The sequence below is a fragment of the Dicentrarchus labrax genome, unplaced genomic scaffold (assembly GCF_905237075.1).
Source record: "Dicentrarchus labrax unplaced genomic scaffold, dlabrax2021, whole genome shotgun sequence".
Classification (NCBI taxonomy): Eukaryota; Metazoa; Chordata; class Actinopteri; family Moronidae; genus Dicentrarchus; species Dicentrarchus labrax.
In genome coordinates this window covers 8449404-8469354 of record NW_026136711.1, presented here as the reverse complement: position 1 = coordinate 8469354, position 19951 = coordinate 8449404, and the positions used below count along the sequence as shown (strand labels likewise).

At 40.5% G+C, this 19951-nt stretch overlaps 1 protein-coding gene across 1 annotated transcript; it reads right to left on the bottom strand.

The window, feature by feature from the left end:
* Positions 1 to 321: 321 nt before the first annotated feature.
* Positions 322 to 19551, bottom strand: nucks1a (nuclear casein kinase and cyclin-dependent kinase substrate 1a). The gene is made up of 8 exons (XM_051416488.1): positions 19247 to 19551; positions 13523 to 13572; positions 11615 to 11705; positions 9228 to 9274; positions 8970 to 9122; positions 6237 to 6386; positions 5569 to 5721; positions 322 to 3231 (listed from the first exon to the last, which is right to left on the bottom strand). The coding sequence occupies exons 1-8, from the start codon at positions 19261 to 19263 to the stop codon at positions 2981 to 2983; spliced, it is 912 nt and encodes a 303-aa protein (XP_051272448.1). The 5' UTR covers positions 19264 to 19551; the 3' UTR covers positions 322 to 2980.
* Positions 19552 to 19951: the final 400 nt, after the last annotated feature.

The window sequence follows — 19951 nt, the reverse complement described above, 5'->3', positions numbered from 1 at the left end:
AAAAACATTTGCATGCAGACATACAGGGGTCCAGATTGAGAATGAAAAGTTGAAAAAAGGTGTTTATGGGGATATCAGCTGTCCAAGTTTGGCATGACTCTGTACAGTTTGATATAATCTTCTTAGGAATCAGGTTCTGCATTGTTTGAGAGTTGTTACTAAACCCATCAGAACTGGGTCTCTTCATGAGATCAAAAGACTGCATATAAAAACAGCGCCACTGAGTGGCAGACACCGAGTATTGCCGATCATTCTAAACCAGAACCACCACCCGCACATTCCACAGAGCTCAACGTCACAAAACAAGTAGTTAAATCCGTATAAAAAGTAGGTTGCCTTTATTAGAAGCTGGGAAACCAAAACATTATCAACATCGTCGTTGTTAATACTTTTTTTGTAAGACCACAATATTGCCATCACCAGCATCATCATCATCGCTTCGCACTTTTTCCACAACATGCAAAAGATTCAAGAGTTCAGCGTTCCTTTTCCACACTACTGACAAAAGCTTCTCCACTTGGTCTCCTGTAGGAATCACAACTTGGCTTACATTTACATTGCCAGTACAACTGAAGGTAGATAGAAAAAAAACATCAAAAACAGTACAACAGAAGAAATCGTAGAATGGATGAAAGAGGAGAAATTCACAGCCTTATGCCATGTGCCCCCCCTGTGGGATGATGGGAGAGGACCCTCGTTCAAGCCCTCATCGCTGTGATCTACAGACAGTATCTGATCCTACTGCAAACAGAGCTCTCTGAGCTTTAGATTGGTATAAACAAACTTTTTTTTCCTATTTATTTTCATATTCATATCCAATCGTCTGAAAATGACATTAAGGATTGGGTGCCAATTCAGGACCTGAACGTAGAAAAACACACTAACCTGCTAATAAGGACAGTTGTAAAACAATTGAATGTGCTTCTGAACCGAGGACTAGGTTCGAGTGGGTCCTGTTACACATCCAGGACTCATCTCTATTGCAGCCTTGGGACCAATCAGAATTTCTCCTGACAATCGCCTAATAATGAATTTATGTTCCCAAGATCACAATAGTATCTGTTTTCTTCTTATTTTTTTTGCTTTGACATCAAAACACTACTTATCGCAAAAAAGGATAATCTCACAAGTGCTGCACCTGATCTCCGAGTCACTAGTTTTGAGATCGTTTATGGCTTTGGATGGTCTGCTGATCATACAAATTGTTGACTTGTCCTAGGCCTAATTTGCCGCTTGTAGCAAAGACCTAAAAGATGAGGACAGGTTACATTCTCAGGCCTCCAACGACGTTATCAGAGCCACTACTGAAACCGAACTCAATGAAAATTAAGGCATTAAAAAGACAAATGGATTCCAGATATAAACGTAGCTACTGATCTTCTGAGCCTCAGTACTATAGAATTCTGAATTGAAAGAAGTATCCAGCTTGTGAAATACTAATGGATGGACGAAAAGCTCTAAGAAACAAATGGACATGGATACCAACAGTAACCATTAAGCTGATGGGACTAGGAGAGGTGGGGGAGGGGGAGAAAAGAAAGGACAGGAGTAAATAAGGGAGGGATGGCTGGTCCAACCAGGCAGAACAGATTGGATAGGGTCAACTTTTTTTCTTTAAAATCAAGATACATTTTATTTCTTTTCTTAAAAAACAAACATTACAAAAAAAATCTGAATAGAGAATTAGAACAATGAACCAACAGGAGAAAAAACGACATTCATTTTTTTTTTAACTCTCAAAAGAAAAAAAAAAGAAACATCTCTTCTTGCATTTCATTTAAAAATAACAAAAAGACTTTAGCGGCGCCTGGCACAAGGGGTTGAATGTTGAGAAGATGCTGTAGCCATGCGGGGGGGAGGTGGGGGTCTTGAAAGGGGCGGGGTTGCTTCATGTAGCATGGTGCATCGTTAAAAAAGCTCAACATACAACAACAGAAACCGTTTCACATACGCAGCTGATGGGAGGGGATATAGCCAGACCCTCTTACAGGAAGTACCCCCACAAGCACACAAATTGAATCAAGTACATAAAAACACACACATGCTGGCTTGAAAAACGCGCGATAGTGGCAGTTCGGCACGTAGCAAACACTCAGCGGTGACCCGCCGCTCCGCCCGTCTACGCCTTTAACAGTTTAAACTGATCTACGAAGCAGCAGCTACGAGTGGAATACTTCTCAAAATAACGTGCTTTAACGAATCCTCCACACAGATGCACGGTAAGAGTTGAGGGCAATGATATAGTGTGAAAGAAGCGGTGTGATCTTTAAAAGTAAAATTAAAAGACGCTGCTTTAACTGAAAGAAGATTTTTAAAGGTTTTAAAACAACCACCTAACTAACTGCCCTGTTAAAAAATGCTCCTGGTTTAAAAGCACAAAGTACCAAAGAGAGGGTGAAGGCGTCTGCCCTGCGCGTGTTGACTCAACGTCGCTTTGTAAATACAGCGCTTTAGTTACTGATACTGAGAGGCTCTGAACAATACTCCCTGCGATCGCAGATATCAGTCAGATAAACAGGGAAAAGGTGTGTGTCAGATAATCCTAGGGGAGGAAAAACACAAGTGAACTGGTTTGTTCACACTGAGGACGGATGCTCACTAGCGCTGAGCTCTTGGAAAGGCTTGTCTGGATTTTCACACTAAAATGCAGAATGTGAATGATAAAGACCGGAGGCTGGGTAAGGCTGAATGTTGTGACTGGTGCTGAAAATGGAAAACTCCTCACATACACCGTATGATCACATGAGCACAATGTCTTGGCTGGAGGGGGCGGAGAAGCAAAACAAGAAAAAATAGAAAAGCACACAAAGTCCAAACCATTGAGCCAGGCCACCAGGAGGAAAAAAACAAAAAAGAAACGAGAAAAAACAAAATAACAAAAAAAAACAACAACTCTAAACGCAGAGCAACAAAAGAAAACAAAAATGTTGAGAAGAGACAGAGAGAGACATGGAGGATGGGCTTCAGCGGGTACCATCTTCTAGTCTTCTCCAGAGGGTGCCTCCTCTTCCGAGCCGTCCTCTTCCTCTTCGTCTTCCTCCTCCTCGTCTCCTCCTGCGGCCTCCTTCGTCGTCTTGGGGGCGGGGGAGGTCTCTTTCTTCTCTGCCTCCTCCTCCTCTTCCTCCAAGGGACTCTCGGGGTCCTCCTCTTCCTCCTCTTTGGGTGAGCTCTTCTCCAGGGCCTTGGCGCTGGGGCGCCCCTTCCCCTTTCCTTTCATTGGGCTGGGGGTCACTGAGGGGGATAAAGACAGTCAGTTAGAGATCATCTGGCTGTTGTTTAATCTCACTACTGCATACTAAACAGCATAAATATATAGTTTTAATACAAAATGACCGTCAATTCCTATCCTTACTGCCTGTGTTGCTATCGTAGCCTCTCTGTGGTTTGTTTACAGCCAGTCTGCTCCGTGTGCAGCTGTGACTAAAACTGCCTGTTTTATCATCTACGCTGGTAAATTTAGGATTAATAGTTGGTGGTTGTTGGAACAGTGGAAATACTAACAAAGACTGTTTTGGTGAGAATTTTGTAACTCTAAATGATGTTACAATGACACGAAAGGTAAAATGACTGAATGGAGTCCGGTGGCGAGCGATGGCAATATTACAGCCGTTTGTGGTTAAACAAAAGGTCACTCTGTAGGGATCCTTTCCATAATGTCAGACACTTGTATAACAATCTGAGCAGTGGCAGAAACAACTACTTTTAGTGGACATACTAATATTAGCCCACACTGTGGCCATTGTAGCCCTTTACACGATGAACGGAGGGTTTATTTCACCCAAATGAGAGTTGGTGATTGTTGGAAAGACGGTTTTCGTGAGTGAGGTACTGTGCAAAACAATTGTTTGATCAGACAGTAGTTACACTACGTTCTGAAACAAGAGATTACATGTTAATTAGTGTGCTTTAGAGGTACTGGATTTATTCATTTCTTACTTTGGACAGAGTCAGACTAGTTATTTCTTCCCAGTTTCCAGTTTTTATGTTAAGCTAAGCTAGGTGTATCCTGGCTGGAGCGTCACATTTAACACAGGCATAAGAACTGTTATCAATGTTTTGATCTAATTTTAGAGAAGACAGAAAACAAATTTCCTAAAATGTCAAACAATCCTTTAATGCACCACATCTAACACAAAGCTGAATTATGATAGAAAAAAATGTTGACCCGAAGTTGATTACTCAAGAAAGTTATAATTCATAAAAAAGAAAAATATTTGCATTTGAGTGAATGACATGTTCCATGGTATAACACGCTCCTCTTTACCATAATAAATTGTCACGGTTTTACTGAGCCTTTTAGAGATGTCCCGAGCTGATCTGGGTATATTTTAATGATTAGGCCACAATAAAACCGCTCACTGAACTCCGCTGTGTTTTGTCCACCGCAGCCTGCTGGTGTTGCAAAGCTGCTCTCCTTTAGCAGACAGTTCTGTTTGTGGAAAATACTGTGTGGATGTGAAAACTGATTTGGGTGCCACCAGTCAGTGACACTGAGTTTAGACACACACATTGAATCATGGACGGCCTTCTTTTCTCTGCTTCTCATTAGCAAAGACCAGCGTGCAAAATATTCATGGAGCAGTTTCTCACTTTTAGCCGACGCTAATAAACACGTCACCAGTTAAACCACCAGTAGATCCATCCGCTGTGTAATTAACTGGTTGGCCAAAGATAGTTTGTGAGGAAGAAGCACCACTCTGTAAAACCTCTGTGCAACCACGAGTGGACTGAGTGCTTCTGTTGTCCCAACAGAGTGAGACGTCTTCTCTTACTGATTGCACCATGTCAGTTTCAGGAGTGGTATTCTCCATTTAAACTGTCATTTATATCATATCAATAATTTAAGCTGGTTAGTTTAGTAGGTTTAAACCAGGGTGTCGGTTGGCTGAGAGGGCGGAAACAGTTTGGAGTGGCAGCCTAATTATTGTTCACAACCCGTAGATAAAAACCTGAGAATGAGATGAGCAGCAGAACATATGAAATGTTGATTCACTCTGACACTTTAGAGTGCCAGCTGGAGCCTACTTACTTTGCACCACTCTCACAAGCTACCTGATTCGCTGCTCGAGGTCGTGGATTCAGAACCACTGCGTTGTTCAGCTTAAACTAGTGACACGGTTTCTGCAGGTTTCAATAGGTTCCATTTAAGACTTTTTACCTATTTTAAAAAGACCTTTTTATAGTCCATTATGAAACGCAATTTAAGACGTATGTCATGTTCATAATGGCAAAAAAGCCAGTCTACTTTTTAGCCAAAAATTGACATTGGTTCAATGTTGACTCTGTGTTCTGGTTGTTACAGTTACGTACAGACTATAGCCCTGCCATGGGCTGATTTCCACCTCCATAGTTTCATAACAAACGTTAAACTTTTACACTTCTAACATTGTGTTTTGTGCCATTGTAAAGCATCACTTTTGAATGAATTGTGTGGAAAAGAGTCACGTAACTGAAGAGTAAAGCAAGGTGATTTAAGTAGTGAAATAAGTAAATATATACAGCTAATAAGGGGTAATGTATTTGATATATAAATCCCAGTTGCAGCTGCATAAGAACTGGACCTCTCACCTGTGGCCTTTAGTCGGGGTTTGGGGCTTTTCTTCTCCTTCTTCTCCGGCCGTCCCCGTCTAATCACCTTCTTGCCTCTCTTCTTGGAGTGACCATAGTCACTGTCATCATCATCCTCCACCATGAAGTCCTCATCGCTGCCGGACTCGTCGGCTAGACACAGAAACGGGGCGCATAAGAACCTTTTCAACACAGATGCCCTGCTGTGCAGCAGTCTAAAGAACTGTGGCACTGCTGGTGAACCAACGCAAAGCCAATTTCCTGTTCTACCATAGCCTCTACAGCTTACATACAGGGGGCCTGCAGTCTGTCACCAGGTAGAATAAAGAGCAATTTCATGTTCATTTCATGATTTCTTTCTCAGATTGTTTCATTTGAATGATGTGAAGTATGCAATGTTTTACAAGAAAAGGCAAAAAGTTCAAAGAAATTATCAATTAATACAGAATATTCTGTAACAAAACCATATTTTTCTGTCTTATCCCTTTAATCATCTGGGGAACCTTCAGATTTGTTGGGGATCTTAAAAAACATCATTTTAGGGCTTCAGTTAATCTACTTTTAGCATCTGCAAACACCACAAACCACACATTAGACATTTCCTGCTGCTCTCTATGAAACATGTGGTTACAGCATGAGTTGCTCTGTCAGTGTACAGTTGTACATACGGTCCATATAGGGTTCCTCTTGGTCTTCGTGCTCCTCATCCTCGCTGCCTCCATCGCCCAGCAGGATCTCCCTCTGTTTGGACACGGCCTTGGAGGCCGCTTGGCGCACTGTACGCTTTCGACTCACTTCTTTTTCATCATCGCTGTCATCTACGCAAAGGACACACACAGTTACATAATGATTCATAACATAACAGGTAAAAAAAAACGTACAGTAAACAGAAAGGGCGATATAAAATATTTTGACGTGTTTTTGTATTATTACAGGCTTCATGCAGCTGTTTTAACACCACTGACTTACTGACCACCCCAACTAATGGTGTAACATATTACACACTTTCATTAAGGCTATAAGAAAACCAACTGTTTTCTATCATTGTGATTCATTGTTAAACACTTCCATGCTGCTCTTTTTTCCAATATGTCCATCATGACAAAGGTCTTCTGGTTCTCTCTGTCTTTCTGGATCAGTTTATGCATGTGAGAGTTGGCCATGTCTGCTTTTCTGATGGTTTTAGAACAAAAGCATTGTGACACAGGCCCCCTAGATTATTATTTTTATTAGAAATTATTCTATTGATTAATGTGACATCCTAACTAATATCTTGTTTTATATGGCCAACATCTCTAATCCCAAAGTTATTCAATTTAAAATGATATAAAAGCAGCAAATCCTCACAATAAATCTGTAACCAGCAAATATTTGGCACATTTTGCTTGATAATGTCTTTAAGATGAACTGATTCTAAAACTTTTTGCAGATTCCTTTTCAGCCTGCTCTACTTCCCATATCAGACCTTCTTAAGGGGCTTTTCTCTGCTTTCACATTCCAAACTACACGTCTGATGATGCATTCCTATTATATGTAACTTTAGATGCTCTGCACAATACAGAATTTGTATACCTAAATATAGACCATTCTAGCTCATGTTTCCTATAGCTTTCAGAGTTTGGAAATTGGGAAAAATGATGCTATTGGGAGCAGTCATTCTATTAACCAGGGGGTATATTCTAACAAAGCCAAGCAGGACTGGGTTACGATGCCTTTAAAAAGGCACATATACCACCATGATGTGTAATGAAAAGCCACAGTGAAGCACTGCAGGTGAGTTGTTTTTGCTGTGTAGGACATTTGAGCCCCCATACTGCCAGGTCCACCGCAATTACTGACAGTACACACATTGTTCCTGTAGATGTTAATTATTCATTTGGCTGCTGATGAGGCAGAAATATAAAAATAGTTATTTTGGTGATTTAAAAAGGTCCAGTGTGTAACATACAGGAGGATCTATTAGCAGCAATGAAATATAGTATTCATAGGTATGTCTATGACAGAAGTTTTGCGGCCACCATAGTTTTTCTCCTACACACTTGGAATGGGAGGTTGAGACAAGTTGGTCACAGTCTGCAATCTCACTGCTAGATGCCCACACATAGGTTCGTTAAATCAGCCACAAAAAAAGGTTGGCCATAGACTCCACCTATCACCCACCACCTTTATATTAAAACCTAGGACAGCTTCAGGGGAAAGAGCAGGGGTGAGTATCAAATGAGAATATTGTTTAGACGTTCATCTTAGACGTTCACTAAACTAATCACAAAAGATGAGATGCCATCAACAAACTCAGCTCAGCAAATGACAGTGAGTGATTGATCAGGCTTATCAATCAAACTTTGGACCCACTGTAATAAATCAAAGCAGAGTGTCTCAGTGTTGTGGGGAATGTTGGAGGCAAGCGACTCAATCAGTCACAATCAGACGGAGGTGTGGGAGGAATAAACTCCGAGCGCGTCTGGTGCTGCCCGTCAACCACCAAGCTAAAGTTATTTTGGATATTCACATGTCAAAACATAACTATCAATGGGAGCAGTTCCTCTCTGCCTCGCTGTGTGGTCTTCAAAAACATCTTGGAACCCCAGCAGATCCCACGGCTAGTATATATCAACACAGCCAGCTGAAAAACTCACTTTGACTTCTTTTGTTATATTTAATTTAGGTATAGTATGTCTAAACCCATCATACTTTTCCTCAATTATTAGCTCAAATACGGTTTAAATCAACAGTCACAATACATTTTTCGTACTCTTTAACAGTAGTGGTGTATGTTCTTAGAACTTCAGCGAAGTGCTCCAAAATCAAATGTCATCTCCTTTATAGGAGGAACAAGTGGGAAATGTGGTAAGTGGGGCTGACCACTTATGGTTTTTAAGGGCTGCGTTTTTGTTTCTAACTTACATGATTATTAACCAGTTTAAGTTACAAGCACACGATATGATTGTTTAAAAGAGTACTGTGCCTATATACCGTAGGTTTAACACCATCAGACTCTAGCTTAAAAACAAAAGGGGTCAAAATTGATTCTATTATGTAACGACTAATTTGTGATTATGCTGCGATTGACATCTAAAACTATCTGCACCACAAATATAAACTGGATTCAAATTTACTAAATTTAACAACAATTAAAAATTACAAAACTGGCCATACAAATTGCAGAAACTGATTTTACTCAAATCGTTCAGCCCTAGCCTGCACTTTTAATCATGTGTTGGACTTAATGGATTCCTTTAAACGTGTACATGCACATACGACAACATAACATATGTATCAAGGTAGATGACATAGGAAGCAGAACACAATCAATAAAACACAGATCTAATGTAGAATGTATCAACAGCTTAAACATAACATCATCATCATCATCATCATCAGGTAAGAAACTGGGTTGTTACCTGCAGCCCGTTTTCTCTTCGGCCCCCTCTTGCTGGGCTTCTCCACCTTGGCTTTCTTTGCTTTTTTCCCTTTTTTTTCTTCATAATCGCTTCCTCCATCTTCATCCTCCTCCTCTCCAAAGTCATTGTCTTCATCATCGCTGCCAAAGTCATCTGCAGCAGCGATACAGAGGGAAGTCAGGCAGCTGGCTCTTCAGTGTTCACTGTCACAAAGTGCCTGAGCAAACCTTCTCATCTAAATCAGACAACACGACTTACCTGCTGAATCATTTTTGGATTTAGAGAGCTTGTCATCGGACTCCTCACTGGAACAGAGATCAGGAAAAAACAAAGTCTTAGCAACTAGAGTAAGCGTACCCACGGAGATCATGAACAAGGCAGAGATTTTAATCTGCATTACATTTGCAAAAGAAAAAAAAAAAAAAAAAGAAGAATTGGAGGATGGGTACTGAAATGTGCACCAATATGCTCTTGTAAATGTAAAAGTGACACTTTTTCCATGAGATAAAGTAAACAACAGGGCTGTGACGGTATGGATTCTTTTCTTACCGTGGTAAAAAAAAGCAATGCTTCCCCGCTGTTTACTGAGCTGCACTGGCATTGTGTGAGTGTGTTTCCAAACCACTGTACAGCAAGGCCAAGTAGTTTACCATGCAGAGGTGTGCTATGTCCATATCTGGTTAATTAGACCCGTTTCTATTGAAGAATAGCACCACTAATGAAGCTCAGACAGCTCAGTTATGTCCTATAACTTCTCCACTATAAAAGCATCGGGAAGCTTTTAATGCAAAGCAGCAACATCAGGAAATGCTTGATTTGTAGCAGTAGACGTGTTGGGCAAGTTACTTTACCAATTACTTTTGCATACAAAAGTAATTATTTACTAGGGAAAGTAACTTTTGTGTTACTTTTAAATGCTTCAGTTCTTTTATTAATGTACACAGGTGTCAGATATTTTATTTTAGTGTTACTGTGAGAAAAGCAAATTTATTTAGGTTTAAATACTCCACCAGAGGGCAGCAACAACTAGCGTTCCTACCTGTAAGGTACACTCATTGTCCTAGTTACTAAACAGGGGGATTTAGTAGAAGACCCACTCAGATGTAAACATTAACTGAGCCTTGCTACCGTAGTTAGTTAATAATTAATTACTTGATGAACGTACTGAACTGTCGGACAACTGTAAGGTCAGGTGACGTTTGACCATAAAGTGGAAAATCAACAGGATATACTCTGTTCGTCTGCTGTCTTCTGCAGTTGTCCATTTTTTTCTGGTAAGGCAAAGGCAACAAGCTCATTTAAATTTCAGTTAGTGTAACTGTGGTATTTATTTTGAAAACGGAATTAGTTACATTACCAGTTAGGGCTGCACAATTAATCTACTATTATCCAATATCACATTTTGACTTCCCACAATTATCCCACAACGCGATTATCTACAATATTGACTTTAAAATGTGTGTTCGGCTTATAGAAAACTGTGCTGCTGCATCAAATCAAACGCTTCCTAAACTATGAGCCAGCCACCATGGCAAATGGAGATGTTATGGTTTCACTTTTGGGCATCTGTCCTGTCACTGCACACACACCCTGCGTAGGCAGCCTGGATACTTTTATTCCCGGAAGCAAATGCTGTATTCAGTTACTAATAAAAACCAAACATTTCCTACTGCGGCAGCTTCACATTAAAAGCATTTAACTTGCAAAACACAAGTTGACTTTTACTTTGAAGTAAGCAAGTCAGAGGAAATGCAAAATGTTGTTGTGTGTCAGTTAGCTAGACACTGGCTGCTATCCTTACATAAAATGTGTAAACACGATCTCAATACTGATCAAAATAATCGTGGTTATCATTTTGGCCATAATTGTGCAGCCCTATTATGAGTTATCGGCAAAAGTAGTGGAACTACAGTAACGCCTTGCTTTATAATGCGTTACTCCCACTCTAACGTAACACAGCTCTGAGAGGACAGAAAGCGACCCATAAACAGTAACAGAGCTTCAGAACAGGTATTGAGAGCTAAGGCAGTAGTAGAAACGCATGTAAGATTGGCTTGGCATGGCACGGCATGGCTAAAGAAGTCCCACCCAGGGCCGTAGAAAGATTTTAGAGAGGTAGGACATTACAAGGTGCATCCATTATGAATCGAACAAGCTCTCCTCCCTCCCCCACAGCTTCCTCCTGCTGAGTTTCTTTCTCCCTACATTCTTCCAGCTCACCCACCAGCCCTGCTCTGTCTGACACGCTGCTATAGCACACCTGGCTGTCTCCTCTCCTAAACATGTATTTGATCAACTCCCAGTTTCCTCTTCTGTCTACCCCCCCCTTCAGCTGGTTGCACCTGTACTACTATATCCTGCCGTCTTGGTGCCAACTGTGTCCATCTGCCTCTTTTGAGTTAAATTTCCACTCTACTCATAGAGAAGCTGCTGCGCTCTCAAGGACAAATTCTGCCCCTCTCTGCAGCAGTATGTTTAAGTGGTTAAACCATACATGGCACAAAGTTGATTTATATCAGTGGAACATATGTAAACGTGTCACGCATTCAATAAGAGAGAACCATATAATTAACTAATTCATTGGAAAACTCTCAGCACTGATCTTACTGCAGAAAGGTGTTACATTGTCTATAGCGAGGGCTCACCTGTCATCCTGTGAGTTCTTTGAGCGCTTGTGCTTGGGCTCACGAGGGGCTGTGCGCACCTTCTTAGGCTTACTGTCGCCATACTCCTCATCTACAGAGAAACAAGATTTTAGTCTTTCCTTTGCACACACACATACAAGGACATGCTCTAATTTACTGCTACCAATACTTTTTGTCCTAGTCTCAGACTCTTGGTTTTTCTTTATCTGTTTCTCAAAGGTGGTATTTGGAGGTCCTCTATAATGCATGAGAGAAAAACATCACAGAGGAGAGGGCATGCAAATACTGGAACAACAGTTATGAGACTATGACACTGGATTTGTCCAACATGTAATTCTGATCCATTATTTGTACTCAAAAGCAGCTGATTCAGTCACTAGGATTATTGAACAAGAGACACTAAAACATGCTCCAGATGCCCCTTCGACATAACTGGGATTGATGTTATATGAACAGACTGACCAACTGACATCCCTGGAGCTGTTATCTTGGTAGCTGAGCTGAAAGTCAATAAACCAGCCCAGTATTCTTTAACATTAAAATAAATAAATAAATAAATATTGAGTTGTTTAAATTATACATGTTGTTACAGGTCTTTTAGACTTCCAGCTAGTAGCAGAATCGTTGGCCATAGTGTCAGTTCCAGGATAAATATATTAGTATGGCTGACACACAGGGTTGGCCCATATGACAGTGCATACCATGACCAGATAAATGAGTCAGATTTTGCCACAATGTTTACACATAGCTACACCTTAAATATCTCTGGATTGATTAGACCAGGGAACCCTTTTCTATCATTGATTAAACTGACAACCCCTGACTCAGTGACTTGTTTTATAGATATTTCATATTATATTAAATGCATAACAATAACAGTAGAGAACAGCTGATAAACTTTACAATGAACCCAAACCGTGAACACAATAACTGCAGGAAGTTTGTGTAAGACAAGCAATTTGGATGAATTTTGAGTATTTCCTGTGAATATTTATATTAGAGCTAAATGTTCCTGATATTTTTATTTATTTATTTTTTTAAACACAATTCTCCGTCTGTATTATGTTTTATTTTTGTTTCTTTTTTACATTTATTTCACTCATACATACTTAATAGGCTTCTTTTTTGACAAATGCAGTAATTTATTCTCTGTGATGCTTGGCCATTGTTCTATTGGCTCTTTGGTTGTTTTAACTGCATATGTTAATATGCAGTATATGCAATACTGCAAAACGAGGCTGTTCAGCAGACAGTGAAGGCTCTGTGAATAGAGTTTGTGTTCAGGTCTTCACTGTGCCCTTATATTATATGCGAGTTTAAGTTAATATCTTAAATAATAATCAAAACTTTAAAAATAATAATGCAATTAATGAAATGCTGAGATATAAGCTTTTTTATATCCCATAACACATGTGACGTGTTTTCAGTTATTCTGGTTGATTAGACCTCTGCTCAGGTTGAAAGTGGATTGGCGCTTTGACGGGAATTTATTAGGTCACAAATCTACCAATAAGAATGATGAAGGTGTCATTTATCCCACCCTAACAGGAGCAACAAAGCTAAGAGAAGACTCAGGAAGACGTCAATAAATTGCAGTATACACATCCACACAGTCCTGAGAGGTCTCATCAGCCAACTGAAAACAGCTATGCGGGTGTTCAGAGGCCTTTAAATCAAGTAGGCCATGTGACCCCTCGTGGAGCTCTGGCGACCCCTGGTGGGGGTAGGGGCCCCCGGGTTGGCAGACATTGCTGCTTTTTTTAGCCAAAAGCAGACATTACTGTGTGCATGTGATCCATTAACAATTTCTGAATGTGTTTTCCATATGCATTACATAACATTATATACAGATGATGATTTTATCCATATCTTACTACCACATATTGAAACAAATCTTAGGTGTCTTACCTGCATCGTCAGACTCGTTGAATTGTGAGTAGTTCACCACTTTCCTGTTCCTGTGAAGAAGTACACACATTGCATCAGGTTACGTTGACACAGGACAAAGTTACATCACTACCCAAACTTGATATTAGACATGTCAAGTGGGTGCTTCAGCGTGTTGGTGGGCAACAAAGCTATTATATGTCATGTGTAGCAATTCAACAGGCAGTAACAAGTCCTCTGTGTATGAACGTCCGGACTGTATTAGTTGGTTTGAGAGGCCACAAACAGCCTCCAGCTGGGGGCAGTGAACTGGACACTGGTCTAACCTTCTACAGTTTCCATGGCTAATTTGGCAAAGTGTATGAAGGAAGCCTCAGGTAACAGAAGCCAACTATAGTTCAGGTAACACACAACCCTAGAAGCTGTGCCGCTGCAGGTTAAAACCACAGAAAAATCTTCCCTCACCCTACTTATGTGAATTGCATACATACAGCATACACAGACATTTGTAACATTGTAAAAAAGATTTTAGACCTGCAACAATTCATGGATTAGTTGTACACTATGCAGATTATTAGATTACTAATTAGAAAATTGATAACCGATTACTCGGTTTGAGTAGTTAAAATTTTCTGATTGCATTTTATGGACCAAACAACAAATCGATTAATCAACAATTAAATCAATCACTGCAGCACTAAAAGATTTATTTCAATATGTTCTTTCAACACTTAATTAGAAATAAAACGTTTGGCACACCGGTATCTGCTGCAGTGATAACACTGAACAACTGGTGGCACAGCAGATCATCTGCAAGCATTTCCTGGAAAACTACGTATCTGTGGACCCTAACCAGGTTACATACCATGCTGCAGCAATGTGTGTGTGGTGGTGGTGGGACAGGAGGATAAAGGGGGAAGGGTAGCAGCACCATAAACTTTTACAAGTACTTAGATTACAAGAACACGCGCACACACCGACACTCACCACAGTAAAAGCCTCAGACATGTGCAATGGCAGCCGGTGGCAAGCCTGCCAAGCTTTCCACACATTATCATTCACATCTCAGGGATAGCAGAGAGCGAGAGACTATTTACCAACCAGCTCAATTATAGTGAGTCACCAAACTGGGGAAGGGATGGTGTGTGAATCCGATACAGAGCAGGTAGTCTCAGTAACATGTGTGGTATAGCACGTTTAACTTTCTAGAAAGTCTGGGATCCGTGTGTAGTTTTTAGTTATAGCCACGATTGGGTCGCTCTTTTGAGTGTGCGTCGCCCCTTCTGAGCCATTTCTTTCAACTGTAAACTGGAATGGATGAAGGGAAAAAACAACAAATGGCTGTGTCAAAGTAGCCACTGCAGTTCATTAAAGCACCAAAGATAAGTCGATTAATTGATGGACAGAAAACGAATAAGCAACAATTTTTCCAGTAATTTTTAAGCAAAAATCCCCCAAATTCGCTGGTTGAAGCTTCACAAATGTGAAGATTTTAAGCTTGTCTTTGTCATAGGTGTTAGTTAACTGAATATTCTGAAGTGCTCTGAACTGTTTGTACAACACAAAATATTTGAAGATGCCACCTTGCTCCCAACAAGCATTTTCACTATTTTCTTACATTTTATAGACAAAAGATTTATTAGAAAAAAATATTGGCAGATTGACCGATAATGCAAATAATGATTAGCTGCAGCTCTGAGTCATTAGATGCCAACTGGGGGAAATTACCAGCTGCAGTTGAACAAATGTATCTCTGTTGGAGAATACTGATCAGAGTTAAAGCCGATTAAGTTAAAATGTATTTTAGTGTCTTACAACTGAGAATTCAATGTTTAGCCTTTTTGCCTGAAGAATAGTTGATTAATCAAATATCAAAATTGTTGAAGATCAACTTTCTGACAATCAATTAATTAACTGACTGTTTCAGCTCTAGTTAATTTATGTCCTGCCTCTTGGTTTATTTGTTCTACACACACATATCATGGCTTTGAATTGTGACGTAATGCATCATCACAACTCTAGACCAAACTACAAGCCCAGAGGGAATCCAAGTCCTGATTACTTAATTGATGCAATTTTTAAAGCGGAGGAAATATTCAGTTACGTCCTTGCGCTGATCCTTATAAACATTACAGACATCTTGTCCACGTGAGCTGACATTCGGGCTCAAATAGGAAAAGGCCTGCAAGTGATTTATCAAATAAAAACAGCAAACTATTTGTTTGCTTTTCTATGTTTCATATCACAGTCAATTCATTATCTTCTGTTTGGTTTAGACTGCTGTTCAGACAAAATAAGAAATATGAAGACATCAATTGGGTTTTGCTAACTTATGATATTTGTGCCATTAGCTATTTATTTCAAATGCATCATAAAAACAGCGGAGAGCCCTGAATTTTATATCTGTTAAATTCTTCAATAAATATTAAAGATGACAGTAGTTTGCAGAGTTCTGACAGTATTATCAAACCCACTACTAAGTCTTACAGATAAGTGTATGCAAGGCTCAATCTAAATCATAGCTGCAGTAGGCAACCTTAATAAAAATAATTTTTCGACATCATTTTGTCAAAATTGTCACTGTTTTCAGACTGTAGTCAACTTCTCCTAGTGGTCCTAATAGTATTTGTAAGAATGATTGTTTGAGTCTCATTCCTGGGAGATACAGACGCTTAGGGACTCTGGGAATGAGACTCAACAATCATCATCTTCAAGCCACCAACTTTATATCCTTCTCGGCTCTGATTGGTTGTTTTCATTCAGGCCCGGTGAATTCTTGCAAATACCATTAGGAGCAGCAGTAGAAGGAGCCAGATGAACCAGATTTTTTCAGATTATCCGTCTAATGTTCTACTGTCAGGATATAGTGAAAGTTTCAGCAAATATGAAAAAGGAATACTTTACAAAGTGACATACTGCAGCTTTAAATATATTTAAAGGGGCTGCATGAAATTTATATAGAAGGTTGGGGCAGTAACTATTTCCTTGTGCTATGGGGGTGACAGTCTAAATTTATTGACAGCATGGGGGAGGGCATGTTTTTTTCTCATCACATTTATATTTTCTTGTAGCTTGCCCTAACAAGTTGCTGGTTTGCTTTCCTTGTGCCACCGACAACATTCAAGAACTTTCCAATTCATTCAGATTTGTGCAGTGCAAAATGCACAAAAGGGTTGTGTAGAGTTGAGTATAACTCTGCACATGTGGCCATCATCATTATCCCCTCAGCCACTCACATGACCCAATTCAAAACTTTTCAACAGCTGTTCCAAACACAGTGGCACATGTCATAAATGGCTGACCAAATGTGGAGAAGAGCACTCCTCTTCGAGCGGGAAAGTTTTTGTCATTCAGGCAAAAACTGCACTGCGTTAAAGAAGGTTAGGTTGGTTCAGGTTAGAACTGGGCACGGGTGAGTGGGTGCACATTTTTCGATATAGCAAGATCTCTGCAGCCACAGAATGTTTTTTCAGTCAAACATTGCTCAATCTAAAGTTAGGTAGAATTGCAACCAGGCGTGAGGGTGATATGACTGGAGATATGCTCCTGTTAAGCTTTGTGGAAGGCGACAGATTCTATGAGTTGATGTTTGTTGAGACGGACAAGTTAACATAGCAACAAATCTCTACAGTCTGTACAGTGTACAACCCACCTGCATTTTCGACCCTATTTTTCGGTTCGACTTTTCTGGCCAGTTTAATGCTAGTACTCGAATACGGAAATGACTTGAAATGCCGCTGGTCCGTCCCTCACTCACACTGGGTGTGTATGACTATGTGTCTATGTATGCTGCAAATGATCTTATATGTTTCTTAAACTTTTTTTTATACATTTCTTCTTTATGAATGATGCACTGACTGGAGAGCACTTTAAATTTCGTTGTACCTGTGACAATGACAATAAAGATCAATTCTATTCTAGTTCCTGCACCAGCACAGCATTGGCTAACATAGCGTAACAAATGGGCCTAGTTTTTTTCCCGCAACGTAGCCGTCTGTCTGCACTCAAAGCTCAAATTGTGTGTGGAGTGGCAGATGTAAACACTCAAGCAGGCCTTTTATTCAACAGATGATGTTTTTTAAAGCTTGTAATGATTGTGGAGGTAATCAAAGTTCAGTCACTGTTTTCCCTGTGCATATTTCCATTGATCCAATAACCACAAACATACTCGGCCTGAAGTAAAACAAAATGTGCACAATAAAAAGTAACATACAAGTTGTGTCTTTATTTTGCAGAATCAAATAGACTGGCTGTGCTTTAATCAAAGTAACCACAAAAGAACCTTGTCCTTTGTGTGTTGGAAGCATTTCTTCACGAGAGGCTGCAGATGTAACACGCATCCGTCTGCAATATAGGGACTAGGTATCAAGACGTCGAAAAACACGACTTCTAAGGCTGCTGTTGGTGTGTGAGCATAAGTTTTGGTAAGACTAAGTGTCTTACTGATAATGCAAGCTGCAGCCATGTAGCATATGACCAAGCTTTCAGAACACCATCACACATTATCTTTGTGCTGTGCCTCTGACCTATATGTGTGTATAGGTTGGCCTGTGTTTGTATAATATATATATAACAGTGGCTTACTTAAAAAATGATGCAAGTGTGGCTTTATTATTCTGAGATATCAGAGGAGAGATTTCACTAATTCAAAGTCTGAAAAATTGACATTAATAACACATATTGTATTAAATAGACATTTGCACACAGCCCATAAAGACTTGTCTAATTCCAAGTAATATAAAGTATTTTTCTCTTAAAGAAAGAACCAACAGCTCTGACTAAAACGTCCCATTTAGATGCCACAAATGCGGCATTTAGATACCGAAAACACCGCGAGACTTCAGTGGTCAACTTTATACTAGATTTAACAGCATGAAATTACTTCTAACCAAGTTAAAGGTCGTTTTAATTTGTATTAAAAGGGCCTGGAGAGACCTCATGCGTTATAATCACGCTGGGGATCTTGCATTGTGGGGGTGTGGTGACTTTCTGTAGTTCTCCGCCTTCCTCTGACATCAGCCAGCAGTGTTAATTTACTGCCAGCGCCGAAAATGTAGATCCGCTCTCCCCGTTTTTTTCTCCCAACGACGACGACATTTTTGTTGACCACTACACGACTTTCTATTGTTCTGAAACGGCAGAAGCGTTGACATGCAATGAAATACGATATAAAGGGAGACTACAGCACCGACGAGCCTAGTCTGCGCGGTAACAAGATCAAATCCCGAGGCCGAACACCTCCTCCTCCTCTCTGGTCGTTTTTTTTTTTTTTTCAGCTTTGGTTGTTGGGGGGTGGGGGGTATTAGAGCCTCCCCTGGATGAATGGGTAGCCATATTCTCATTCTCAGTCAGAGAGGGAAAAAAATATTATCAGGCCTGGCATAAGTGAACCGTAAAACGTAACTGGTTGAACCACACCGCCTAATTTTCCGCTTGGCCTACATAGCAGCCAACAATGCCCATCACGGACCCGTTTAAAAAGCATGATAGACACGACACAGCGCGTCTCTCCACAAGACATGGCGAACAGTCCACACCGCTGGGATCCATGTTAGAAAAAGAGGGTGCACACACACACGCGAAGGCAAACACACGCACACATTCCCATTATTTTTTCATGAAACAAACAAATTCCCAGCTCATAAAACACAGCATGGCCGAGGCGTGCGTGTTATCTGCGACGGCTTGCCAGCACGGCGTCGTTATTAACTTACGGAGAGCAGAGGACGGATATAGCACACCTACCTCACTGGTCTTGACATTTTGCAGGAATACTGTAGAGGTTAAGGATGTAAGAAAGGGGGGAGAAGAAAAAGCACAGGGGGAAAAAAAGAAATATAGATTCCCGCTCTTGCAAAACACCGAGGGGAGCGAGGTTGACGCACAACTCCACCGTCCGAGCTAGCGCGTGAAAACAAAAGTACGGCAGCGACTTGTCCTCCACACGCAAATATTCTTAATTTTTTTACCTTCAGCTACTCAAAATGGTGAATAAAACAAACTGAAACTGCAGCCTGTGTGCAACCAAACCCCGCGGCCTTGAGGGGTGGGTCCTCGACGACAAGCACCGCCCCTGCGCGGCCCTGAGAGGAGCAGCGCGGCGCCGTCCCGCTCCCATTGGCTGATTTAAACGACGACCCTCCTTTGTATTGGATACTTGAGCTGCTCGTTAGAAGACTTTTAGCATACAGTTCCCCGCCTTCGCTAGCAGGCTCGGTTGAATTAGCACTGTTAAGAAAACAAAAAGAGGCCCTCAGGTTGGATGCAAACATTGAATTCAGTGTGGGTCCCAAAAGACCATAAAGCAATATTGCAATTATAGGTTACAACGTGCATAAACATCATGCATATGTAATGATATAATGTATTTCAGGAAGCAGATTGACCGTTGTATTGCTGATACTGAGAGGAACCTTCTTCTGTTTCACCTGGCAGACTGCTGCAGCATGA